Genomic DNA, 27,636 nt, shown 5'->3' on the forward strand with positions numbered 1-27,636 from the left:
CCTTTCCTTTACGGCAATTTCCACAGATGTAATCATTCAATTATGAAAGTGATTTTTGATTTTTGTCTGTTTGTTTGTATTCTATGGTTTATACTAGACTGTAATTTCCTAAAGGAGAATCCATATCTATCCTTCACTCTTGTACCTCCAAGGCCTAGTACTGTGCCTCCCAAATAGCAGAAACTCAAGACATATTCATGAATCAGTAAGTGACACACGCTTATTGAGTATTTTATTCTAGGCTCTGTGTTAAGCACGGAGAATAAAGCCGATGAGTAAGGCACCATGGTGTCCTCAAGGACTTTCCAGCTGTACAGCAAAAGTAAAGTTTTAAATTATTGTACCGTTGTTGGGTGAGCATTTAGTAGATTAATGTGTATTGTGACATACTGTAGGAGTTCAAGAGACAATTTTATTTTATTTTTTGGATGCCAGAGGGGTGAATTCTCAAGGCACATCCTGCATGTAAAGGGAATAACAACTCCGGCTTTGAGATGGTATCGTGAAAGGATTTATAGATGAACAAAGGCTGGGAGTAAGTAAAGATCTGATAGAATTTCCAGCAAAGGCAATTACCAACACTTCACAGTTTAATTTCAGCATGGAAGGACTCCTCTCCAGCGAGCTTCCTTCCTGATGCTTTCTTACCCAGTTCATTTTCAACCTATACTGAGGTATCGAAAACCACTTGCACTTCTGAGCCGTTAACACACGGTGAGATGTCTGGGAACAGGGCTTGCCAACCTCTCCACTGTTAATAAAAATGATGTGGACCAATTGCTTACATCTGTGAAAACCTATGTGACTATAAAGGTAGACCCCAGTTTCCTGGCCCCAGAAAGGGCCTGGGAGCCCAGCAGCCCTGAGCTGGCCCAGGGAAATGATGGGAAATTCAATTTCAGAAGGGCTGTTTGCAAAGTAATCCAGTACATTATGGTGTGTGCATTATTATTGTATTATATTGAGTAATATCACATTTAAGAAGATTTCATAGCATCATAGCCATGCACAGGGGAATATAAAAGCGGTTAATAAAATAGAGAAGTACAATTTCCCTTCAGTGTTAGTTTTGCTCCTATTATACTCAGAATAATAATCAGAGGTCCACTTAGCTTGACCTGGGAAGTATCAGATCTGTAATTATCTCATGTCTTCGGTGTCGTTATCAAGGGTTCAGCCCCAGTATCAGGCCACCGTGAATCCTCAGAAAGCCTGTGCAACTCACTGCCCAAGTTGCGGAAGGAAAAGCACAGGGCTTCCTAAAGTGCCACCCACCCACACCCACACACACCCCAGGGTAAGTCCAGATGCCTGTGCGGCCCAGGCTGGGCTCTCTGCTAGAACTAAGCTGCAAAACAAAACCTGGATCCTGTTTACTAGGGCTTCCCTCGCCATGGGTAGGCTCCTGCCCTATGAACCCTTATTTTGAAAAGGAAACATGTGATTTCCCCCAGCCACTCAACCTAACTTCTCCTTCTTGCTAAGGCAAGTGGAAAAAACATTCTCTGCAGATTTGTTGAGAGCAATGAAAGATGCGTAAATGACTTCGCTAAAAACTCACCTTCGGTGGCTCTAACCAAGCCTTTCAAGGCTCTTCTGGGGATCAGCTGTTCTAGCCACAGGAGAAGTGATCTCTTGGGGCTTTCTTACCACCTTCTCATGTCAGCCCAAGAGCTGGGCCCCAGTTGCCTATTTTAGTCAAGAGTTATTTCCACTGCCTGTGCCTATGTGTGTAAAGACCTGCCATGGTGTATTAGGAAGAGCAGTTCAGTGCTTTTGGCATCAGCCAGGTCTGGGTTTGAGTTCTGTGCCCATCACTTATTGATGGTACAAGCTTGGGCAATTTTCATCACCTCTGAGTCTCTGTTTTCCTTGTCTGTGAAATGGGGGTAACCCTACGTGCCACTAGGTTTAGAATAATGGACTTAAAGCCTGAATACATTACCCCAGACTATTAATACTTACTCTATTAATAATAACACTTCTGATATTCATTTCATGATCTCAGAAGATGGAAACACTTGCTACTCCTGCTCTGATTTAAATCAAAGTCAACAGTGATATAGGTTTCACTTTCAAAGAAGGTTTTTTTTTTGAAAATGTGGGCACTGCATGTGTGTATGGATACATTTGGAGGTAGAAGGGGATGCTACATTTCTGATATAACTCTGGAATTCATTAAATTCTGGCATTACGCAAACATTTATTTTCTTGCCAGAGTTCCACAGGGAAGTCCAGTTTGATGGAGAAGAATAAAATAAATGCACTTTATTTTGCAGGTCAGGAGAGAAATTAGAATTATTGTATTAAAAAATAATCCAGAAGACCCAGATGCCCTGGTCAAACTCAAATGCCTATGAGGGCCAGTCCAGGTAGATGGAAAAGGTAAGTTTGGTGAAATACTATAGGGGGTGGTGGCAACTATGGCATACAGTCTTGGGGAACAGCCCATCTTCAACATTCACACATCATAGCCATGTTTTGTTAGACTTTTCCGCTTTTAATCAAAGCCAGGTTATATGGTAAAATCTCCCATTTTTAATTGTAGGCAGTTTATTCCATTGGGAGGCCTGAGGTCTAAATCAAGTCAGCCGGCCAACAATATATAAGCTTTGTCCTAGATCAGGGATTAACACACTTTTTCTATAGAGGGCCAAATAGTAAGTATTTTCAGCTTTGCAGGCCCTGTATCTCTTTACAATTACTCACCTCTGCTGTCCTAACGTAAAAGCAGCCATGGATAATGCATGAATGGATTGGTATGGCTGTCTGCCAATAAAACTTTATTGACAGAAAGAGGTGGTGGGCCAGAACTGCCCCATTGGTCAGTTTGCCAAGCCTTGGCCTAGCTACTTAACGCTGATACTAACGGCCTGGAAGAGGCGAAGGCTGGAGAGAAGATGGGAAGGCTGGGCTGGCGAGGGCCTCTGGGTCCCGTGGGCAGCTGGATCAGGCAGACTGACAGCCAAGGCTCCAGGGTCCGTGCAATGCTTCCTACTCCTCTTTCCAACCTTTGATCAGGTCCCCTCCATTCTTCAATGCCAAGAGTTTCTGAGATTCAAAACTGGAGAAGACCCCCAAACTCAAGGACTAAGCTGCCTTGCCTCCCTCCTGTCCCCAAACTTCCCCCTCCAAGAGTCAAGGAGACTCTCTGGGGCTCGTCCCCCCAGCCTGCCCCACCCCTATCATCTCTTTCTCTTTTGTGAAGCCACCAGATGAGTGTCACCCAGAGACACTGCCTGGAAGCCCAGGCAACTCCTTGCATAGTTGCTAACCTGACTCCCACTTGCAAGCCAATTAGAAGGAAAAGGGGGGGACGAGACCCACCTCCTGTCACTTGGGTGCTACTGCCACCACCGCTTTTCTTAGTAAAAGGAAAAAAGGTAGTTAATATCTGCCCCTAAAAAAGGCTAGGGAACAATCTCTTTAAACTACAGTGTGATAATGTGAAGCAAAGATGCAGAAGTCAAATACAGTTTGGGTTATAATTAGTGATTTCCTTGTAGCAAGTTTCTCTCGGAGATCCAGGCTTCCTCTGGTCAACTTGCCAAGTGGTCTGAAGGTCCCTTTCAATCCGAGGGGCCACTGGATGCCACGTGGGGGGAGGGGGTGATTGAGGGATGGAAGTGTGTGTGTGTGTGTCTGTGTGTGTGTGTGTGTGCTGTGTGTTTATAAATTAAAGCAGTTTAGAGATAAATCCAGAATTATGGGGACAGTGATTATTAAGATACTTGTCTGCTATGATATTATCATGTTTAAAATAGCAGGGTAAAATAAACTATTTCTGATGGGGAAGTCAAACAATGTGGGTTTAGGAATCCACCAGGCCTCTGCTGGCATTTACACTCATCCCTTTATTAGTTGTATGGCCTTGGGGCAAGTTACTTAACATCTGAGCTGTTTCCTCACCTGTCATTCTGGCATCACCATATGCATCCCTTGATGGGCTATGGAATGTGACTAAAATTTTCAGCATAGCGTGTGGCTCCTGAGTGAGTTAGGGAGCGGATCCTGGAGGTGGACTGGCTGCCTTTCAATCCCAGCTCTGAGCTTAGTGGCTTTGTGATGTGACCTGGGCACTCTCCTTGATTTCTCTATGCCCTGATGTTCTCACCTAGGTAACAAGGGGTTTTAATTATGGTACCTATTTCCTCTGGATGATGTAAGATTCCATCAGATCATGCACAGAAAGCTGGTAGCATCACTGCACTGGGCATCTAACACATGCTCACTACATGCTAGTTACTGTTATCTAGACGTTACTCATACAGGATAGTTGAGTCGGCTTTTTAAATTTTCTTCCTTTCAGCCTCCAAAACTTCTATTTGTTTTTCCCCATCTACCAGTCAAGATGCAGATTTACAGTTCCCCCCTTTAAAAGACCAGGGCAGCCCAAACTTGTTAAATTGTATTATTTGCAACGACTTCCATGATATTTAAAAAAAAACCTTTTTGCTTCCAAAACAAGTCTTCAACACTTAAGGCTTCATATTATCTTGGTCCTGATGGCCTGGTTTGTTTTGGACTATACTGTCTGCAAGCTTTCATTTATTGGAGAACAAACTTGCCCATGTAGCTTTGTCTCAAGGACACTGAGATCGCATAAGAGTCAGGTCCTCAAGGTTGGATACATTCTGCTCCTGATATCAGAGGGACGGATTAGTGTCTGCATTGTGTTGACCTTCTCTCCTAAGCCCAAGAGTTGCAGGGCCCATGAGAGTTTCTGTGGGATCTCCGCTCTGACTGGCTCATCTGCCAGACTCACCCAGCTCACAAGGGTCTGGTTACTTTACTATGGGGGGCAGAACCTACCCTTCGACCTTCTGCCCTTCTGGGAGCTTGGGCAGTGACCTGGACCTAGCTCTACATCAAAGGCTATAATCTGGCAATCCGACAGCCTCCATACTCTTCAGGGTTGCAAAGCTGGAAACCCAGACTCCCTAGTTAGAGTGTTTGGACCCAAGAGCAATTGGGACTAGAGCCGCTTGGAATACATAACAGTACTGAATGAGCACATCCCCATCAGCACAACCACCAGGATCTGCAGGAGAGAACTAGATAAAATAAAGACTCTTTTTAGAAATCTGGAAGCCTTTCTGAATGTAGGGTCCACTATTGGCTGAAACCTCTGGCTAGGAACCAAAACGGCATATCAAAGAGAAATGAAGCCTTAAATCATATAGCTTGGCTTGCTCCTATAGTCAGGGTCAGTGGCCTTTGTCCATTTTAATGCAGAGATAACCCTAAGTAAGTGAATTTTGAAAGCTACTACAGAATCCAGGAGATAGAAAGGGAAAAAAGCATGGTCACAGCCAGTAGGAGGCAGAGGGAGGGGCATGGTGCAGTGGAAATTTTCTTATAGGACGTCCCTGTTCTGGTGTCTGCTGTGATATTCACTGTGTGACCCAGGCAGATCCCTTTCCGTCTCTGAACCTTGGCATTATTTGTAAAGAAAGCATGTAGACCATATGGTCGCTTCCAGCTCTAGCATTCTATGCATCTCTGCACTGTCATGCTCAAGCATCCAAGCTGCCTTTTTTACAAACCTGAAATAGGGTCTCACTCAAAGGATTAAAGCTCCTAATTTCACCTCTTATTTTAAAAATAGTGGGAGGGAGACACAAGAGGGAGGAGATATGGGGATATATGTATATGTATAGCTGATTCACTTTGTTATAAAGTAGAAACTAACACACCATTGTAAAGCAATTATTCTCCAATAAAGATGTTTAAAAAAATAAATAAATAAACGAAGTTTCAAAGAGTAAGTTGGGGGTTATAAACTCAGTATTTTCAGAGGCTGGGCAGATAACAAAAATAAGTGAAACAGGAGCGAACAGGAAAGCACATAGAAATCCAAAATGCTGCTTGATCTTGAAAAAAATCAAGATATTGTAATGCTGGGTCAGCAATCCAATATGGCTGGGATTGGATGGACTGACAGGGAACTGCCTTTGGATGGACCATGTGCCCTCAAGACTACCAAAAGGGCCTCCGTCAAGGGGTCACATAGCATCATGCCTAGGGTTTTATTATTTCTATACTAATGGGAAAAATTAATTATTTCATTTACCTATGTCTCCATCATAAACTAATCTCTTTCAAATATGTATGTTACTTGCCTGGACCTGAAAGTATTTGGGTTTCAGCCCTTAACTTACGTAATCACCTTACATCTGTACAATGAGGAGATTGGAATAGGTGGTTTCCTCCAGCTCTAATGCTCCAAGGGTCTAGCTGAAGCCCCCAGGAACCCTCAGTTCACGAAGCACAGCCAACTTCTTTCTCCTGCCTAAAATCCAAATACAGCACAGACCTTGTAGGAATTCACTATCAACTTGCAAAATATATGGCCAAGAATTAAGAGCATGACCTGGCGGTTGGCTAATGAGAGACTCAAATACTGCCCACAGAACAGATTAAAGTCTGAATCTAAATCCATTTAAAAACAAACAAACAAAAGCAATGAAACCACCTCATGAGGCCCATGAGCTGCGCAAAGGTTCTTCAACCCCTAACCAGTCGTTTGTGTAGCTCGTGGACAGCCCACTTCATCTTCGAATTACCTGATCATTCCCCCAGCACTTCACAATGACACTGTGCTAACACTTGCTCAAAGACTAACACCTTAATCAAGGATACAGACTGCTCAGTCATACTGAGAAGGTAAAACTGATGACAATGTATATAGGTATGAATAAGCACAAAACACCAAGTGAAGACAAAGTCACGATGCAACGTTTCCGATGACTTAAGACTTCCAATGGAAATATGACAGTGAAATCCCGCTAAGAAAACTGAATAGGTCTGATCCTTCCTCATTAAGCAAAAGCAAGATGGCTTCAGCCTTATGGACAAAACTTCAGTGATAGAGTCCTTTAATAAATCCTAACCTTGCTCTTCATGACCCAGACTTAGGTCAATGACTTGCTTGTACCAATCAGCCGAACTCAGGCATGAGTGATTGAAAACTATTTGTATGGAAATCATCACATACAAGAATTCCTTTTAAATAAGTGTGGGGATTTGAGTCTTCATTTCCCCCTTAACACAGAAAATGTCACAATTCTTAGGATGGATTTATTGTCCTGAAAAACATTTAGAATGAAGAATTCGGGACAGAGGAGAATGCTGTGATTTCCCACTGGGAATGATGTAATTATTTCCTAATTATAATGGTTCATATGGTAGAATGTTTACTGTGTGCCCATCTCTGTGCCAAGCCCTTCATTGTCATTATCTCATTAGGATGTCATAGCCTCACATACACAGAGGGAAACAGTGAGGCTCAGAGAGGTTCCATCACATGCCAGTGGTCCCAACCTGGGTCAGAACCGGGATGGGGAACTCCCAGCTCTGTATCGTGATGCTTCCCAGCTTCTCCTGGTAACACCTAAGGGTATTTATTTTTCCAGAGTCATTTTTCCTGACCTGCCATGAGAACCTTCAATTCTCCCAGAATCCAAGGCTGTAGCCTGGTCCTACAAAGGGACTTGAGTCTCTGATGCTCACAGCTTTAGAATTATCCTAAGCTGGGCTCAGTGGTGTCTCCTGGGCCACCAGGACGGGACACTCTTTGGTCAACAGAGGCTCTGGAACAGTAAAATGGCCCTGGAATTGGGTACCACAGGCCTTTAATTCATCCTGAAAACCACAGACCATTTATTCTAAAGCAAAGACAGGAGGCAAAGGCATTAATACTCAGCCTCACGAGGGAACAAGAAGCAGTACCTATGTCCTTAAAGTAAATGTGAACCTTAGGAGAGCAGAACTGATATTGACAAAACAGCTCAGCTACACTGTCATCTGAAAAGACAATTTTGAAGCCACTGAAACATATTATTGGAGTTTGCTCAAGGCGCCGGTCTCAAACAAGAGACCGCGCTAAGCCTGTAATATTGCACATGCTTGGGTCTGCTGGGGCCCTTCCCAGGGTGAAATGAGGAATTCCCAGGCAAAGCATTCTTTTCTGCCACATCTCTGGACACACAGAAGAGCCCAGAGTATGTGCCCAGGCCTGCCTGGGGATGCCTTCTGGGCTTCGAGCCCTAAAGAGTTTTGATCTTGAGTCTGCCACACCTGGTTTGGAGCCCTGGTTTCTACCTGTTAGCTACAGTGACCTTCAGGAAGTTACTTGCCTCAGGTTTTTCAACTGTAACATGGCGATGACAATGCCTCCTAACATACTTTTATTCTTTTATTCTTTTTTTTTTTTTTTGGTGATGGAGAGTCAAGATGACTTGAGATTGTGCATGTAAAATGATTACAACATAGCCTGATGTTCAACGAGCAAAAATTGTTATTTCGGAGACTGTGATTCTTTGCCTGCTGTTTTGATGTAGCTACTTACCCTATTTTTAGATTGGCATCCCTCAGTGATTTTGCCAAATTTTAAATGTAAGCAGGGGATGCCAAAGTCCTCCAACAGGAAGAAGGACTCTCTGGTGCTTTGCAATTTGTCTCTGATGACTGTTTCGAAGGGAAGAGGAAGGGTGTTTGGAGAAGGGCAGGGCCACTGTGAAGGAAGGGAACAGTAGGACTATAAGAGCAGAGAGGTCAAACAACCAGCCCAAGCACCTTCAGCTCGGAAATGGTAAAGAGAGGGGCGAACCTTGACACACCCAGATTCCAGGCTCTTAGCTGACCTGCTTCTTTACATTGGAGAGCAGGCTGAAGGACCCAGCCTTGGGGCGAGTTCTAGATTGTTCACTTTGGTCCCAGGCACTGGTCATCTGAGCTGCTGGCCAGGAGAACTTGTAGGGAAGAGCCTGGAGATTGAAGAAAGTCTAGACTTTGAACTGGCCACATCTGGTGCGGGTCTCTACTCTGCTATCACAACTCCTCCAAATTCCACGACATCTTGAACCACTTGGTCCCTCAATGTAAAATGGGGAACGCTAATATCATGTAAAAGGTTTGGTGTGAGGATAAAATGAGATGAGAGGTTGCAAGAGAACTTAGCAGGGTCTGTGACCACAGCAGGCCTCAATCAATGGCAGCAGCCTTTCCTTATCCTTTCCCTGATACCAGGCAGCTCTCAAGTTACTTTCTTCTGTTAAAGAGGGGGTGTCTCCAGCCCAGCATGCGCAGGTGGAACGGCTGTGAGCTGAGTTGGGTGGCGTGTTGTGCTAGCCAAGGCTGCAGGCAGTAGGCCTTCTCGGGACTGTCTGTGGGCTGTACGTGGGCTCTCTGGAGGGTAATGTCTACATTTAAACCCATGTACCTTTAACACCTCACACAGAGACACTGGAGGTAGACAGCGATATTTGTACCCAGCTGCTCACTACATCCTGACTGGGAATAATGACACTGCAAGATGAACCCCAGAAACAACCTAAATTCCATCAGTGGGAGACCTCTGTATGTAAGATAGCAGACAAACATGCAAAAGAATGCAAAGTGTGATACAGAACGATCTCCCAGATATAAAAGGTGCCAAAGCGGGTGCTTAGTAGATTTTAATTCTGTCCTTTTGGGAATGGAACTAGTGAGAAGTTAGAAGTTGTAAAGATTGAATTAGAGACAGAGAGAGATAAACTAGAGATAGAGGGAGAAATAGACAAGCAGGCTGCTATAAACCGAGTGTTTGTATTCCCCCAAAATTCATATGTTGAAATCCTAGCCCCCAAGGTGATGGCATTTGGAAGTGGGGGCCTTTGGGAGATGATCAGGTCATGAGGGTGGAGCCCTGATTAATGAGGTTAGTGCCCTTATAAAAGAGGCCCCAGTGAGCTCCCTCACTCCTTCCACTATGTGAGGACACAGCAATGAGACAGCCCTCTATGAACCAGGAAGTGGGTTCTCACCAGACACCAAATCTGCTGGTGCCACAATCTTGGACTTCCCAGCCTCCAAACTGTGAGAAATAAATATCTGTTGTTTATAAGCCAGCTGATTTATAATAGTTTTGTTATAGCAGCCTGAACGGACTAAGACACAGGCATATGCTTGTGTTTGCATAAAGCACTTCTGGAAGAACTGGTGACTCTTGTTTCTGAGAAAATTTTAGTTTTCATTATATACACTTTCTAGTGTGTGACTTTTTGAAACCATAAACCTGAATTGCAATAATAATAATAATAATAATAATAATAATAATAATGGCTAGTTAACAAAAAGGAATGCATTGAGAAATTTTCCCCATACCTTAGCTGCACAATTGGCTTCCAAAGCAGAGCCAGTCTGTAAATGGTTAAGAAGAGGAAGTCGCCACCAGGCCATGTCTTATCTTCTTAAAGGTATTAATGAAAACTGGAGACACAGTTAGCACTCCAGTTGGAAGCACTGAAGATCAAGAAGAACTTGGCTCCTTAAAGAGCTTCTCTCTCTGTCAACAGAACCCAGAGCTCAGGGACCAAGCTCTAAAACTCACATTGTTTCTCCCATCAGATCCTGGAGCTGGTGGGAGACTTTTAGACAGACTGCAGAGGTGATAAAAATAGAAGTTAAGTTGCTATTGGAGATACATGGAGAATTCACCACTTGCAAATCTCTAATTATAATATGTCAAGAGTAAAATACCTTGTCAGGAGCAGTATCTGATATAATACAGCATTGGCTCTGTCAGCACAGTGATCCATGATGTGTTTGGAGGCCCACATTAAATAGACAATCAGCAGAAAAATGTCCTGCAGGGACTCATCTCAGCCCTTGGGGAACTGAAAGGATGACCTGATAGGTCTTTTCTGTCTGTACTTTCCTCAGCTCTGGCTGGGAGCTCTGGGTGCATTCTGCTTCCCTTTTACAGATCCTGCACTTTGTGTTAAATCATGTGCATATATTAGATGTTCTTGGAGCCTACCAGATGGATGGATCTTTTCTCTTACCCCAAACCACTCCGTTTTTCAAAGAAATGATGGTCCCTCCAGTGGCCTCAGACTGGCATTAAGCACGGTGCATATCTGTCAAAGGACAGTTAGAATTGTTTCAGGTACAACTCTACCCTGTGGGGAACAAATCAGGTGTATAATACAGGGCCATGTTTTCCAGGGTTGGGAGAACCATGGCTCTGACGCACTTTGAGGTTAAGTGAAGAGAAGGTGCCCCCGATAAATGCACAAGGATGCAGAGACAGTTTGAAGAAACTTGTCATAGACTATGTTCTTCTCAGTCAGGTCAGGGAACTACAACTCAAAAGTAGGTCACAGACAACAGAAACATCTTTCCTTTTGGCAGAAGAGAGAAAAGCATAGGCATGTAATTGTAGCAGAAAACAAGATGGCACCTTTTAGGATGCCTGCTCTTTCCCCACACCAGCTAAGAGTATATGTCCTAAGACTTCCTTCAGGATCAGCCACAAAGCCCCTCCTCCTTCACCTTATCACGGTCCTCTTTCCTTGAAGACTTCCTGTAAGCAGTATGTGCCACCCAAACATTGCTGGAGTAGACAAAGTCATCGGATAACCAGCCTCACCACAAACTCACACTATCCAAAGTCAGAGAGGTGCCTACTGCCCTTCAAAAACCCTAGAATTGTATGAGCCAGATTCCTGGCAGGTCTGCTCAATTTCAGGAATCATTCTGTTGCTTCTAAATCCCTTCCTTTCTCACTCTCTGTCAGTTGATAGTGAGCATGAAGGTAGTATAGAGGGACCTCCTCAGGTCATCTCTTGACCTCAAGATTTATCTGTTTCCTCACACACTTATTCTTCATTCTTGCTATGGTCTGAATGTTTATGTCTCCCATTCACTGTCCCAGACTCACATGTTGGAATCCTAAAGTCCCATGTGATGATGTTAGGAGGTGGAGCTTTGGGGAGGTGATTAGGTCATGAGGGTGTAGCCCTCATGAATAGGATTAGTGCCCTCATAAAAGAGATCCTACAGAGCCCCCTTACTCCTCCCACCATGTGAAAAGGCAGAGGCTCTGAACCAGGAAGAGGACTCTCACCTGACCATCTGGTATCCTGATCTTAGACTTCCAGCCTCCAGAATTGTGAGCAATAAATTTCTGCTGTTTATAAGCCAGTGTGTGGTGTTTTGTTACAACAGCCAGAATGGACCATGACACTTCTCTTCTGTTTTAAAATTGAAATGTTTTCAAATATTCATGGGAGCCCTTATTTGTAATGTTGGCCATTTTTTGTGGCCCCAAATGGAAAACAACTCAAATGCCCATCCACAGGTAAATGGATCAACAAATTGTGGCACATTCTACATAATGGTATGCAAAGAGTAGGCTACTGATGCATGCAATGAGATGGATGAATCTGTGAACCACGATGCTAAGTGACTGAAGCCAGAAAACAAAGAGCATACGATGTTTGATGTCACTGATAGAAAATTCTAGAAACTGAAAACTAAGCTATAGGAGTCAATCAGTTGGTTCCTGGGAATGAGACAGAGGTGGAGAGGGAAGATTGCAGAGGGGTGCATGTATCTTTTCGAGTTATAGTTTTTCCTGGATATGTGCTCAAGAGTGGGATCACTGGATCATATGGTAACTCTATTTTTGTTTTGTAAGGACTCTCCATACTGTTACATATAATATAGAATGGAACATTACTCAGCCATAAAAAAGAATGAAATAATAATGCCATTTGCAGCAAGATAGATGGACCTAGACATTATCATACTAAGTGAAGTAAATCAGAGAAAGACAAATATTATACCGTATGATATCACTTACATATGTGGAATCTAAAAAAAATGATACAAATGAACTTATTTACAAAAACAGAAATAGACTCACAGTCAAAGAAAACAAACGTACAGTTAACAAAGGAAAAGGGGGGGTGATAAATTAGGAGTTTGGGATGAAAAGATACAAACTACTCAAACCACTATATATAAAATGAAAAAGAATACAAATACATAAAACCGAATCACTTTGCTGTACACCTGAAACTAACACGTTGTAAATAAACTATACTTCAATATAAACAAACAGACAAACAAACAATACAGTGGTTTCCAGATTACAAAAAAAAAAAAAAAACTTTGGGGATGATGGACATGTCTGTTATCTTGAGAGTGGCAATGGTTCCACAGTTAAGTACGTATGTCAATACTTATCAAATTGCACACTTTAAATATGCACAGTTTGCTGTATGTCATTTATATGTCAATAGAGCTGTAAAAAATAAAGTATTTCTTCTCCTTTCCCAGACTACCTATTGTATCTGTGTACCCTTGGTCATATTGCTTCCTGTTTCCTCTAAAATACTTTGTCGCTTTCCCTCTTGAGTCATCATTCCCTATCTCTTCTTCCTTGTCCTCCCCATCACAATTCTCTGTGGTGTAAACAGTGAATCAAAATCCACTCTCCTACAAACTGCTTTCTCTGAGATCTGTGCTCTTCCATTGCTATCTTTTCTTTTTCCTCTTCCCTCCAAATGTTTACAATGGTACTGTACATACCCGCTCTGATAGTTCCCATTTATTCTTCAACTCCTGGCATCTCCCCCCAATACTCTACTAAGGCTACTTTCTCCTGGGTCTTCAGTGATGTCCACACTGCCAGCTTCAATAATGTCTTCTCAGTTCACACCTGCCAGGCTGCCATGACAACACTCTCCTGGTTCAAGCCCCCATCTGGGTACCCTCTTTACATCTCATTCAACAGCTCTTTTTCTTCCAAACCTCACCACCTATGAGTTCTCCAGTGATCAGTCCTTGACCTTCTCTCCATTCCCTACACTCAACAAATGAATCAATTCAGGCCTGTCCATACAAATGCATCACCGTACTACCTTTGGCGGTGACCAGTTGCTGTCCGTTAAATACCTTTCAGGAGAAGTCCCAAAGGCACCTTACCATTGACTCCGGTGGAACCATCCCTGGTCTATGTATTTGGGAATGGGGCTCCTCAGTGGCCCCATGGCTGAGACATCCATTTTCTGCTTCAGCCACTGAACTGTGCAAACCAGAGAGAGAGTGATTCCCAGGCTTGCTTGTATGGACTAATCCAAGAGTCTCTCACTGGGAATCTGGTGTGATGTCAAGAGCCTGAACTTGAAGGACCATCACACAGAAGTGGAGAATGATGAGCAAGAGGAAGAAGAGGCAGAGATGGATGCAGCTGGAACCTAATAGATGCATGCCAAGAACCAAGCTGTGTCTAAAGCCAGCACTTGTCTGGAATTTTTTGTTTTATAAGCCGATACGTTCCCTACTGAGTTTTCCGTTACAGCAACAAGAAGCCTACGAAATAATATTGCTTCATCAGTGATTTTAAGGTAGATCTCTTAGAAGGTGTTTTCTTCCACGATCATCATAATACACTAAAGCCTTGGAAATCCATGCTCTAGAACTTGCGACATTATGACAAGTAACAGAACACATATCCTACCTCTCTAGTGGGCCAAAACCTCTCTAAGGGAGGGAGCCTGTCTGCTCATCATTTCACCTCCTGTAGTGTCTGGGGCGCTGTGGACATCCGATATGCAATTTAAATGTAACCATGTTGATCTCTGGAGAGTTCTTGTTGTGAGAAAAGGATGCTGAGCTCCTCCACTCCCCAGCTGGCTTAAGAGTTCCTTTAAGGTAGGGACAATTAACCCTTTCTTTCAAGATGTCATTTCTTCAACTTTTCTGGCTTAAACTCTTTCCAATGGCTTCCCATAGCTTTCAACATGGAACCCACTAGGCCTGCGGGAGACGATCCCTGCTGGCTGCCCCCATTTTATCCTTTGCCATCGCCAAACTGTCTTCCTATGCCCTAGACGTACTGTCTCTTCTTTAGTTCTTTGAATAAGCCCAGCTCTTTCCAACCTTGGAAACTTTGACTTTGGTATTCCTTTTGCCTGGATGCTTTGTCTTTTCCCCTTAAATATCATGTCCTTGAAGGAATGTTCCCAGACTACTCATCTGCAAGTGGTACCTCTGATCTTTTTTTAGCCTACCATAGCACCTGTCTTTTCCTTAAGAGCACGTATCACAATGTGTGTTTATACAGCTATTTTATTGATACATGTTTACTCTCTGTCTCTGGCACTAAGTTACAAGAGAGAAAGGACCATTTCTGTTTGGTTCAACCACATCATCAAGTATGAGTCCTGGCCCGAGTAGATGCTTAATAAATATTTGTGAGTGAATGAATGAAACTTCCACAGCAGTTTGTATGGTTGGTCCATGTTGAGGCTTAATAAATGATGTCTGATGGGACCTTTTTTAGTCTTAAAATAACCTTCTCAAGCCCTACCACCATTGATTATGACAAAACAACCAGCATACAAATAAACAACTCCATCACTAGGTAGTCAACACAACAACAGTAAACACCTACTAAATCCACAAACCCATTTAATGAACCCATCCCTAAGTTATAGCAGCCAAATACTAAAAAGGCAATAGCAGCATTATTGACAATAGCCAAGAGGCAGAAACAACCCAAATGCCCAACAATGGATGGATGGATAAACAAAATATGATCTATCCATATCATGGAATGGTATTCAGTCATATAAAAACAATGAAGTACTGATCCATGTTCCAGCATGGATGAACCTTGAAAACATCCTGTTTATGACACAAAAGGTCATAAATGGTATGATCTCATTTGGGGGAAAAATACAGAATAGGCAAATCCAGACAGAAATAAAGCAGATGGGTGGTCCCCAGGGTCTGGTGGGAGGGAGGAATTGAGGACGTCTGCCTAATGGATACTGGATTTCCTTTTGGGGTGATGGGAATGTCTAGGAGTATATAATGGTGATGGCTGCACCACATTGTGAATGTACTTAATGCCACCGGATTGTATAAGATAAAATGGTTAAAACAGTACATTTTATGTTATATGTATTTTGGCACAATAAATAAGGGAGGACAAGCAATAGAAAAATTTTAAATTTTCATTATTTTGAAAAATCTCCAACCCTAACCTGCAAATCAGTGAGGTACCAGGTAGCAAAGCTAGTCAATGGTTGCTTTGGCTACAAGAAATATATCATGCTTCAAACCAATAAACTTCTTCGCAAATACCAGTTTCTCAGAAGGCAGAAGAAACAGGCCCAACTGCCTTGCACCTATAAAGTGTTCTGGACTAGAGGCTGGACGTGTCCAGGCTTCTAAAGAATTCCACAGAACAAGTTTTCCTAAATGTACATATACCTCTTACGGTATGCAGGGTGTGTGGTTATTTTAGGTGGTACATAAATAAACACTGTGTAATTTTCATCGTTATTTTTGTTTAGGGTGGTTGTCCTTTATGAATAGCCAGCAATACTAGTTTCCATGGATGGTGGTGATAAAGGGTTTCTTTTCAGTTTGTTTGCTTGTTTTCAATCCATTTCATCCATTCATATGCAATAAATCTGACTTTTTGGTGCATAGAGGTGTGTCACCTCCACCATCAAAATGCAGAACAGTCCTGCAAAATTGACTCCTGCTGCCCCTTGGCAGCCTAGGCCACCCACAGCCCCGGGGGCTCTGAAATAAAAACCATGTTAGGGACTCAAGCCACAACATGGGTGAATTTCCAACGAATTTGGCTAAGGAGGGCTGGGGTGGGAATGCGGAGTGGCTACAATGGGCAGGAGATTCATTCTGGGGGTGATGGAAATATTCCTAGACTGTAGCAATGGTTGCACAATTCTGGAAATACAATAATAATCGGTGAGTTGTCCACCTCGAATAGGTGAATTTCATTGTACGAAAATGGTATCTCCATAAAGCCATTAAAAAAAAAGGTTATATTGTCACAATCTCATAATCATAGTGTATGATTCCCCTCAGATGACATAATTCCAGAAAAAGCTAAACTATAGAAGCAGAAAAGAGATAAACGTTTCCCTTTACAAATACACGCGGTTAATGGAAAATGTGTTGATTTAAATCAGTGCCAGGAGAAGATGCACGTAAGTAAGGTGAACTAGGCGGGGCTGGGATGACAAGGATGAGCTTAGAGGCTGCTTTGCGGGAGGGAGCCTCCCCCCTCCCACCCCCCCACCAGTTGCATGGAGGTGCGCCCCGCTGTCATTCCCGGAACCTTGGGGTCCCAGCGCGCCCCCTGAGGCCAGTGCGCACTTACTGTGGCGGTGCCCGAGACGGTGTGCGCGCTCGTGTCCGCTGCGCTCTGCTCCGAGTGCGACTGCGCGGCAGGGTACAGGTTTAACGTGTGCTCGGGAACGGTGGTCTGGCCCGTGTACTCTGGCGCGGGGTGGGGATGAGGGGCCGTGTATTCCGCGGGGATGCCGTTCTGAGGGGGGGCAAACTGGGCCGAAGCGTAAGGCTGAGCCATTGTGTCAGGGGCAGCTGCTGCTTCCTGATTACCCTGGAAAATCAGAAAGAGAGATAGGGAGAGAAAACCGTGAGCGGGCACCAAGCAGAAACTTTCCCCCCTACCAGGCACAAGGACAACTGCTCCCCGGATGCTTCGTGGGTTTCAGCACGGTTGCCAAGAGCCTGAGATGGATACATCCCACTCAATCTTCACCGGACCCTATAAGGAAACAGTAAGCACTGTAGATAGAGCCCCATTGTACAGATGCAGAAATCGAGGCTCTGAAGGGTTGAAGATCCTTTCCCAAATCTTCCAGCCTAACAGCCAAACACTGTGAGGGTCCGCGCTCTCCTGGATTGGGTTGTTCTGGCAGATCTTTCTAATTTCATTCCCGTTTTGGGACGTGTGAGCATGTAGTTGTCGCTGGTGACAGCAGAGCCTTGATTTGATACTTAAAATGCCAAGACCGATTAAATTGCACGTGTGTGTTCTTGAGAGGAGAGACAATTCATGTAAGCATTTGAATTTAATCAACATTTTATGTGATTTGGCTCACATAATGGGACGGGGGTGGTGGTCCTTGCAATGGTCACAGCGTGTGTGTGTGTGTGTGTGTGTGTGTGTGTGTGTGTGTGTTTGATGTTCCCAGTGCCAACATGAAGCAGCTGATGAAAATTCAGTGCCTAATTTGGACAAAGATGGCCTTCTGTGATTGTCTCATTTTAAGTATCTGCAAAATGCTGGACTTAATTCTTAGCCTCATTAATCAATGCCTGCTCCCATTCCCTGACTTATTATTTTTTTTATAAGCAGAGTATTATGTAACAATTCGCCCTTCACATCTAGGCAAAACATGCAGTGTGATACTTATAGGCAAGTCAAAAGAAAAAAAAAAGAATTCAAATGCTTCCATTTCAGGAAGCATCTCTCTCTCTCTCCACCCCGACTCCCATAACTTTACTACCTTACACACACACAAACACACACACACACACAAGGCATCAGGGACTGTAACCCAAAGGTCTAAATTTTCCACGGTCTTAAGAAGAAATGGGATTGCACAGTCAGAAAGAGGAGAGAGAGAGAGAGAGAGAGAGAGAGAGAGAAAGCTTAGCAATTAAGCACACCAAATAGCTGCCTCTCCCATTGTCTGTGGTCAATTAGATGTGACTTCAGCCCTCCTATAACGATACCAGGGCAAAAGTGTCAGAACTGCTCACATCTCCTGGGTTCCCGCCACCAACATTTGAGAGCTTCTTCAGCCAAAGCAACTTGAGTGCAGCAAAAACCATTATGACAGAGAGCGGGGAAGAAAGTTTATTCTCAGAGCAGTGCAAGGAGCTGTGCATTTGTTTAGAAGGAACCTTAATTAGAATGTTAAAGATGACACTTGGAAGAGAACGACACTTAGGATAAGTTTAAAACATTTTACAAGTGAAAACACTCCCCTCAGGCCCTTTCCTCCCCCAGACTAATTTCTCCAAATGTCTGTGCCATCGGAAGCAAAAATAAACAGCCGTTTCTTTCTTGGCAACGTGTTTTCATAGCACTTGGGGCTGAGCGGGTCTGTCTGTGCTGGGGTTGGATCGATGGGCGTGGAAAGTTAACGGCATCCGTCCTTGGGAAACCGCATTTACTGTCATTGCCGTTCGCTGTTCACTCCTCTTCAAGGACAAGCCCGGTTTCCTTTTAGGGGCCACTTCCACTCCCAGTCCCCACATTGTGCAGATGTGGCTGGGCCCATCTCTGGTTACCTCTAGACGTGGTCATGTTACCCTGCCTGGCTAACCAGAGGGCTCCACTCTTAACGGTCACAGTGACTTGGGCTTATGACCATCTACCTAACCCCTAGCAACTCCAGTGAGGCTTAATCCTGGGACTTGGCTGGAGTTTGGGGAGGAAGTTCTTTCACTATGATGACTGGCAGCTGGAAAAATAATGTTAAGCCTGGAGCTGCCAAGAACTGCCTCTTGAAGGGAGCCTCCCTAAAGCAGAAGCCAACGCAGAGGAAAACGGAGCCCAGAAATGGAGAAACAGATCAACTGAGTCCTGCTGACATCACTTGAAGTCTTGGATCCAGCTTTTCCTGCAGTGAGTAACACTGCTGTTTAAGTTCCATGAGTCAGTAAATGTCTTATTTAGTGTAAGCCAGCCTTTCCGTTACTTGCAACCAAAAAGGTCTTGACTAATACCAGAAAAAATCCTCTTCTATATATAAGCCGACTAGCATTCTTCTCTTCTACAGGGCTGCTCAAGGAATACATCCTTGTGCACAGAAAAGTCCATACAGATGCTACTTCCTTCTGGCTGACGAGAAACCCTAGAAACTTTGGGACCTTGAGAACGCTCCAAAGAGAAATTCACTGGGACAGATTCCACTTCTGCCCAAAGGTCTGTTTCAGCCTCCCCTACCTCCCACCTCGCTTGTCTCTGACTTGAAAAATAGACTTGTGAAAACTCCAGGGGAGCGTGAAATGATCACAGGATCAATGGTAGAGAGAGATGGTCATAAAAGACAAAGCTTTACTTTCTCCACCTTCAGTAGAAACACTTTCACGGGTACGTATGTGCCCACGTGGCCTTTCCTCACTGCAAAGCAGTCTCAGGAGGAGTGAACCAATCCTACAAGCTGCAAAACAGCAACAGCTGCTTGCTAGGATCTGACCTCTCTCTGTACTGGAGCGGGAAGGGCCTGCCCTCAGGAAGCTTATGGTCTCTCCATCCTCTCGACACCATCCCGTCTTCCTGTTCACTGCCTCCTCTGCTTGGGAATTCCTCCCCTACTCCCTTCCCTGGCTAGCCCTCCTTGTCTTCTCTTTGAGGTCCCAGATCAAGAGCTTCCCAGCAAGTCTTCCTTGACACTTAAACCACATCTGTGCCTGCCCTCTACACTCCACTGCAGCTTGTGGTCACCTCCCACGTAACTCCAGGTACCGCTATCGCCTGCTGATTAGCCTGTGAGTGTCCTGAGGGTGGGAGACTGTGTCACATTCTCTGTTCCATCTCCAGGGTTCAGCAGCACGCTGGCTGCAAAGTCAACATACACTGGTGTTTCCTAAGTGAATGCATACTTGGCTAGTGGACTCTGGGCTCTGTCAGGCTTCACTGGCAACAGGATGGGGGTGGGGGGATGGGAGAGGAATCAGCAAACGAACCCTGGAAGAAATCTGGCCCATGACTTGTTTTTGTAAATAAAGTTTTATTGGGACACAACCATGCTCACTGTGCTCTGATGGCAGAGTTGAGTTGCTCTGACAGAGACCATATAGCCCACAAAGTCTAAACTATTTATCATCTGGCCCTTTGCAGAAAAAGTTTTCTAATCGTTGTGGCAGAGTTATCATGCAATATGGGGACATCAGTTCAGATGCAAGAGGGAGGAGATATGGGGATATATGTATGTGTATAGTTGATCCACTTTGTTTTAAAGCAGAAACTAACACCAGTGTAAAGCACTTAAACTCCAATAAAGATGTTAAAAAAAAAGCAGCTGTTGTTGCACAGATGGTTTGGGCAGGAAATACAGTTGGTGGTGAAGTAGGGAGGGAAAGGGGGTGCCTTCTACCTAAACCAAGGAGGGGGCGGCCCAGCCAGACTTGGAGATCGGCGGCATTAAGGTTGGTGGAAGAAAGGTGCGGTAGAATCTTTTCCAGAATGTGCTTTCTATCACCAGGTCTCTGCACTGTATACACACGTGCCTCACACTCAGCAGAAGTGGGCTTGTGAGGAGACCTAGGATGGCTTCAGACTTCTGTGCTCCACCTGAAAGGCATCTTCTTCTCCAAACCAGAACTCAGAGAACAAACCGAGCGACACTCAGACCTAGTGGGCACCAGGCACGGTGCTGCATGCTTTGCATCAGGAGTCCTTAAGCAGGGGGACTGCTCCCCAGGAGACATTAGGCAATGACCAGAGACACTTCTGTTTCTCACAACTGAGTAGGAAGGGGTACCACCAGCATCTAGTGGGTGGAGGCCAGAGCTGCAGCTAGACACCCTACGGTGCACAGGACAGCGCCCCCCATCCACAACCAAGGATTATCTGGCTCAAAGATTAATAGTGCCAAGGTCTAGACTCTCTGCTTTGCATGCACTGCATCTCGGATCCCATTTTAGTTTGTTTTGAAGGCGACTGTAGCCCAGAGCTGGTAAATAATATTACGAGGTTGCAGACACAAGTACCTCCGAGGGAAGCCAGGAGCTGAACCAGAGCCCGGGCTTATCCCACGCCAAGGTGTCCCTCATCTGGAAAGAAGATCTCTGATGGGGAGATGCGTTTCCAATTTTAAATAAATAAACCGCTCTCTGTCATGTATACCGTGACCCTGAGACCTGTTTTCCACCTGGTGGCATGTTACAGCCAGTGGGGAAGTCAGGTGCTAGGGTATTTGATTCAAAGAGGCCAGGGTTCCAGTAGCCAGACTGGGGAAGGCGAGGGGTAACCCTTGGCGTATTAGAGCAGCAGCCTGGGAAACTTCTGCCACCTCAAGCCCAAAGCCTGGCTTCCGAAGGCTCTGAGGCTACAAGGGCCAAGGGCAAGGGCCAAGTAGGGGCACCACTGGAGCCAGGGCAAACCACCAACCTCTACCAAAACTTATGCCATTCTGGCAAACCACGGGTGCCCGCCTCTAGAGACGATGTCCATGGTAGCCAGGGAACCTCCAGGTAGCATTCAAGTCCATAGAACTTGGGATGCACTCCCATTCCTGGAGTTCTCAGACAGATGTTGGTGGGACCCCACACGGTTACTTATTAACACTGACAGCCATTCCAGAGGAACCCTAATGAATATTCCCAACATTTGCCCTTTGGGCTAATTACAGCTAATATTTAATTAAGATCACTGTACTTCCTCCGGAATTATTTTTCACCTTCAAAGGGCTTCGGAGATGTCTTTCTTTCCTCCCTAGTGATGTTCCTGGATACTTAGCTTGGCTAAAATGGATTTTCTGGAAAAATATATTCACATTATGGGCAGCTTTTCCACTCCAGGTCAAGGCAAATCTTGGGCACGTGAACAAGCTCCTGCTGGAAGGCTGAAGCCAATTTCACACTGGTGGCAGTGACAGGCAACAATTATTTGGAGCATTCTGGTTAGACATTCCCTCATTTACAGAAGCTGCCTTCTTTCTTCTACTCTAATGCCCACCCACACTTTTCCCTAAATAAGGGGAAGGATCACAGAGATTCTGCTATTTACTGAGACAGGGTGCTTGTGGCTGTTCTGAGTTGATGGGGAGGGTGATTCTGCTTTGCATGTAGCCCCACATTATCAAGGGAGTGCTTCAAGTGATTTTGCAAACCTAGCATCTAATTTTCAGGGCCTGGATTTTGCTGGGTTGCTGCCGAATACACAAAAGGGGGGGAAAGAAACCAAGACCTCATGTTTTAAAACCCACCGTTGCTGCTGCAGAACTGGGTAGGAGCTTGAAATCAAGAACATCCATTAGGATAAATGCAGAAGAAACTTCTTTGTCCTCATACACCAAACCTCAATTAGAACAGCAACCCAACAGCAGCCAGATGATGACGTGGGACCCCTCATTACCTGAGACAACCCGACAGGTAGTTTGTACTCCGGTTACAGAGAGAAAAAGGATTATTAAAATGCAACCAAGTCTGATTCACCAAAGGAAAAAAAAATGCCATTTCAATTTAAATATTTTACTGAAGCATGAAATAGCCAGGATATTATTGCTATTTTAAGACAAATACCGTAATCTGACCATTAGCATAGTGTGTGGACTCTGCTGCATGCAGGCATTCAGAGAGACGTCCCTCAAATACAAGGAGAATTTCCTTGGTCACTAGAACATCCTACACCCTTAATTTTCTCAGGAGGCAGAGTCAGAGAGAAAATGGGAGGTGCTTTTTTTGGTTTATTTTTAGACATCACCTTTCTCCCACGCATGGCCCTTAGCGGTTTAATAAAGTAGTTTTGGGAAACTAAAAATCGAACCAAGAGAGGCAGCCCATCAGACTTGGCAAAATATTTTGGCTCAGAGTCTAATGCAAACCACATTTCAATTGCAGAAAATAGTCTTTACGTGGCAGAACTTGAAATGGATTTATTCTTTTCACCGTAACTGTCTGACTTTCACTGAGGGGGAAAAGTGCCTGCCAAGGTGGACTTAAGTATTTTTCTTTCTCTTCTGTATGTGTATGTGTGTTTTCTCAGCTCTAACTGTGAAACTTCTAGAGCATCCTTTCTCCTTTTGCTTCTGGAATTTATTTGTCCCCAGTCCACTTCTTGCCCCCCCCAAACCTCTTCTGGCCTAAACACAGCCCCTATAATGAAGAAAGGCACAGGAATGGTTCAATCCTCATAAACCAGCTGATTACATCTGTCTGCACCGCCTAGGAAAGCAGCCTCTCCTGCCACGGGACCCCCCACCAACTTGGATTTGCAGGAGGAAACTATCCATTCTCCATTGCCTGCAGTTTTCCGTCTTGCTGACAGTTTGGTTTACTTTAGTTTCTTAGCCTGGTCTGTTCTACTTCTCTGGCAAGAAACGGCATATTTCTTGAAGAATTGCATATTCAGAGAAAGCCTCCACTGCTGGACGGAAAAGAACTAAACTGCATCATGCCCCCGGGGGCATGGAAACCAAGAAGGAAAATGCAAAATTACATCATTAACCTGCTGGTTCTAAGACCGGCTCAGTTCCACCCATCAAGCAGAAAAGCCCGCGCGCGCGCGCGCACACACACACACACACACACACACACACTCAGTTGAAAATCCTTTCCTCCCCCCCACGCCCCCCACCGCCGGCATGATTCAAGGAGCAGAATCCACATCATGGAGAGAATAACGGAGACTTAATACAAGGAAAGGCTTCCGCTTCATTCAAATTACAATTTCGAGTAAAATAGAAAATGGGGGAAGAATACCTGCTGTACCATCCTGCTTCCTTTCTCCTCCATAAACTTAGCAGCTGTTCTAGTGTCACACCACAAATCATCTGCCTGAAGCAAGCCTCGATTACGAGCCAGGGTGTGTGCGCTGTGCAACGTGGGGACGGCGGGGGGTGTGGAAGGGGGGCGCCGAGGCTGCCTGGCTGACCTCCCCTTCAACAACTGACTGCTCCCCAAACCAGCCCCAGATGGGACTCCTTCCTTGAGCCTGGCCCATCAATCACAGCTTGCCCCTCCTCTGGCCCTTGCTCTCAGTTTCAGAGTACACACTGAGCAGATGATTACATAGAAGAGGAACGGGGAAAAAAAAAACCCACACAGCACTCGACTACATTAATCGCTGTTTAAAAAACATTAGAAATGCTATCCTCTGCGCTGCCTGGAGCTGGAGTTTTTCATTACTAAACTAAATATATGGTATGCAAAGTTAGGGAATCCACTGGGAAGCTTGAGACTATCCTATTTTTTTAATATTTTCAAGCTGGGGGGTGCACCAGGGGGATCAGGGGAGGAGACAGAAGAGGGATGAAGACAGAGCTCAAAGAGATAAGAGAGATGGTGATGGGTAAATTAAAAAAAAAAATACCGTGAGAACATTGCGGATAAACTTACAACAAAGCTGAGTGGTTAATTGTAAATTGATCTTAAAATAGTCATGGGCCAGTGTTTGGAAGATCTGGAGGCCTGGCTGTTTGTCAGACTCACCGTGTGATCTCAGACAAGTTGTTGCAATGCCCTGGGCCCCAGTTTTTTGCTTCTGTTTAATGGGGAGCATGACGAGTGACTTCACAGCGTAATTGTGAGAAGATCATGTTAAAAAATCAAATCACAGGGAAACAAACACGGCACCCTGCCTCATAGGATGCGCTATAGAAACAGATTCATTCATCACACGCAATAACGCGGTGAGCGGAATCCAAAGCCATCTTTGTCCCTAAGGACCAAACAGGCAACAGGAGCAGCAGGCTTTCAAGAAAGGAACCCACAGTTGACCACAGAACCCCAGGGGTGATCAAGGCCATGAAGGAGAAGCAGAGCCGTCTTGCTTTTCCCTTGTCTTGAACTTCTGTCTCTCCCTAGCTCATTGTTTTTTTCTTCCCTCCCAATAAGCAGAAATAAAACCTCGTACAAAAAATCCCCAGTGATTTCAATGCCAAATGCTGCCTCTTCATTTAAAGCTACAAATACTTTGTTCCTCCTCTATTATTAAAACTACAACAACCACAGTGAAATGTCAACACAATTTCAGCTTTTATTTAGTCATGTCTTTCTGGCTCGTCGAGGGAGAGGTTTCAAGAGTCCCATCCACCATTCCCGTGGACAGCTGCTTATCGCCGAGATGCCTACTTGGAAACGAGACATCTCACTACACTGGAGGGAATGGATGGGGTTTCTGAAGTGATTAAACTTGTAATTAAATTGTATAGCAGAGGAGGAGGTGAGGGTAGAGGAGGCTGCCCGGAAGAATTCCACTTTCCTGCTGATCTGTCGGTGGTACTAGTCCAGGGAGCCCCTGGGTGATTTGTTTGTTTGTTTTAAATTCCCAGCTCCCCAGGGTTGGAAAGAAAATCTGGATAAACAGTATTTGTGCCATCCTTACATTTCCATTTCCAATCACACTCCGGGGATGCCTCTAATGCAGGATTAAATTAAGCAGCCTTTTCGGGTTCCTTAAAGGGATGTGTCAGCTTCCCTCTCAGAGCCACATCGTCAGAGGACCAGACCCCCGTCCTCACAGGCCTCCTGCCTAAGACGTGGACTCATCAGTCATTCCCATGAGCCATGAGCTCCTTGTCCCACTGGTAACTGAAAAGCTAAACTTCTGTCCTTCAACCAAAGTATAGGGGGTCTTACTTTCTCCTAGAAAGCAAAAGGGATGAGACCGAGACAGACAAATTCCCTGGTGAAGGATGTTCTGGGAAGTGATAGAGAAAATGCAAAAAAAAAAAAAAAAAAAAAAAAAAAAAAAAGTCAAAATACCCAATAGAGAAGAGTGTTTCAGGTGGAAACAATCAGAGTGATGTAACAGGACATTGTTCCTTAGCCTGTGGACCATCAGGTCATTGGGGTGTCCTTACAGAGCCAGATGCTAGGACTCCACCCCAGACCCACCGGCTTAAAATCTCCAAGGGCGGGGTCCAGGCTTGGGCACTGTGTAAAGGTGCCCCAGATTATCCCGATACACTATCTGGGGGGGAAATATTATGTGTTTTTCAAACTGTAGGTGTGAACCCTTGGGATGTAGAACCCATGTAGGGGTTATCACACCAACATTCTTTAAATGAAATAAACTATACCACACTGGAAAAGAATAGAAAAGAGTAAGGAACTGTTTCATGAAACTTTTATGTGGGTGAATTGGGTTGTGACATAAAACCTTTTATGGATTGCAGTAAAATAAATAAAATAAAAAACACTATGCTGGGTAATTTCCCTGTTTGTTACCTTCTAACCTTTTATCGGTGCTGTGACTATGGAATCAGAGACAAGTGTTGAAAAGCCAGGAGCATAATGGTGGAACTATTGGCAAGTCATTCAGCCTCCATGTACCCTGTTTCCTCATTGATTAATATAAATCATAATATATATTCTTCTTCCCGATGAGGCTCTTGTGATTCTCTAGGGATAAAATCTACAGGAATGCGTTTTATAATCTAGAAAGCCCTGTGAGCATATATGCCCCATTGTGGGGATGAAATTGGTCCCCCTTCTGTTCCAGCAAAGTGCTTCCTCTGGAGAACACATGGGGAGGTGTGTTGGATTCTACTGTGTGCCAGGCACTTTAATCCCTACAACCACCCCCAAGAGATAGATGTTATGGTCTCTCTCTTTTTTTTTTTTTTTTCGGTACGTGGGCCTCTCACTGTTGTGGCCTCTCCCGTTGCAGGGCACAGGCTCTGGACGCGCAGGCTCAGCGGCCATGGCTCACTGGCCCAGCCGCTCTGCGGCATGTGGGATCTTCCCGGACCGGGGCACGAACCCGTGTCCCCTGCATCGGCAGGCAGACTCTCAACCACTGAGCCACCAGGGAAGCCTATATGGTCTCTTTTAAAGGTAAGAAAATTGAGGCTCCAAACAGGTGAAAAAATATTTCCCAGTATGGGAGTTAGTAAATTAGGTAAGTGGCAGAACCAGAACTGGAACCTGATGTGGTCTTATTGAAGAATTCCTGCCACTGAATCCGTACTAAGATGAAGATGGAGATGATGATGATGAGGTGGAGGATGGAGATGATGATGGTGGTGAAGATGATGGTGATGAGGATAAGGACACTTGGCTTGGGCACTATGTACTAGTCATTGCTCTCAGCACTGAGGATACAAAATTCACCAAAGCAGCCTTGCTTGTTTGTTTATAATTATTTTACTTAGTGAGAACCCAATGTGGTACATACTGTCACAAAAAGGGAGGTGGGGTTACTTCCTCCTACTCACACAACTAGCTACCCAAATCCACCAGACATCCTTCAACAGTTGGAGATGGGTTCAAATCTGACCTCAATTAGGTCAACATACAAACCTTGGTTTCCTAACTACACTGGCTTACAAAAAAAAAAAG

General features: G+C 44.6%; 1 protein-coding gene across 2 annotated transcripts in view; it reads right to left on the minus strand.

Moving 5' to 3' along the window:
- The window catches only part of RBFOX1 (RNA binding fox-1 homolog 1), a gene marked incomplete at its 3' end in the record, with an annotated part of 186,291 nt that extends 162,065 nt beyond the window's left edge, over window positions 1-24,226 (minus strand). For both annotated transcript variants that reach the window (XM_082645489.1, XM_082645490.1), the window contains exons 1-2: window positions 24,055-24,226; window positions 16,970-17,212 (exon numbers count right to left, since the gene is read on the minus strand). In XM_082645489.1, coding sequence (XP_082501615.1) covers window positions 16,970-17,212; window positions 24,055-24,087 — 276 coding nt within the window. In that variant the 5' untranslated portion in view covers window positions 24,088-24,226. The remainder of the gene's footprint in view (window positions 1-16,969; window positions 17,213-24,054) is intronic.
- Between the last annotated feature and the right edge of the window lie 3,410 nt (window positions 24,227-27,636).

The sequence above is a fragment of the Mesoplodon mirus genome (genome assembly GCF_964341445.2).
Source record: "Mesoplodon mirus genome assembly, chromosome: 15".
Lineage (NCBI taxonomy): Eukaryota > Metazoa > Chordata > Mammalia > Artiodactyla > Ziphiidae > Mesoplodon > Mesoplodon mirus.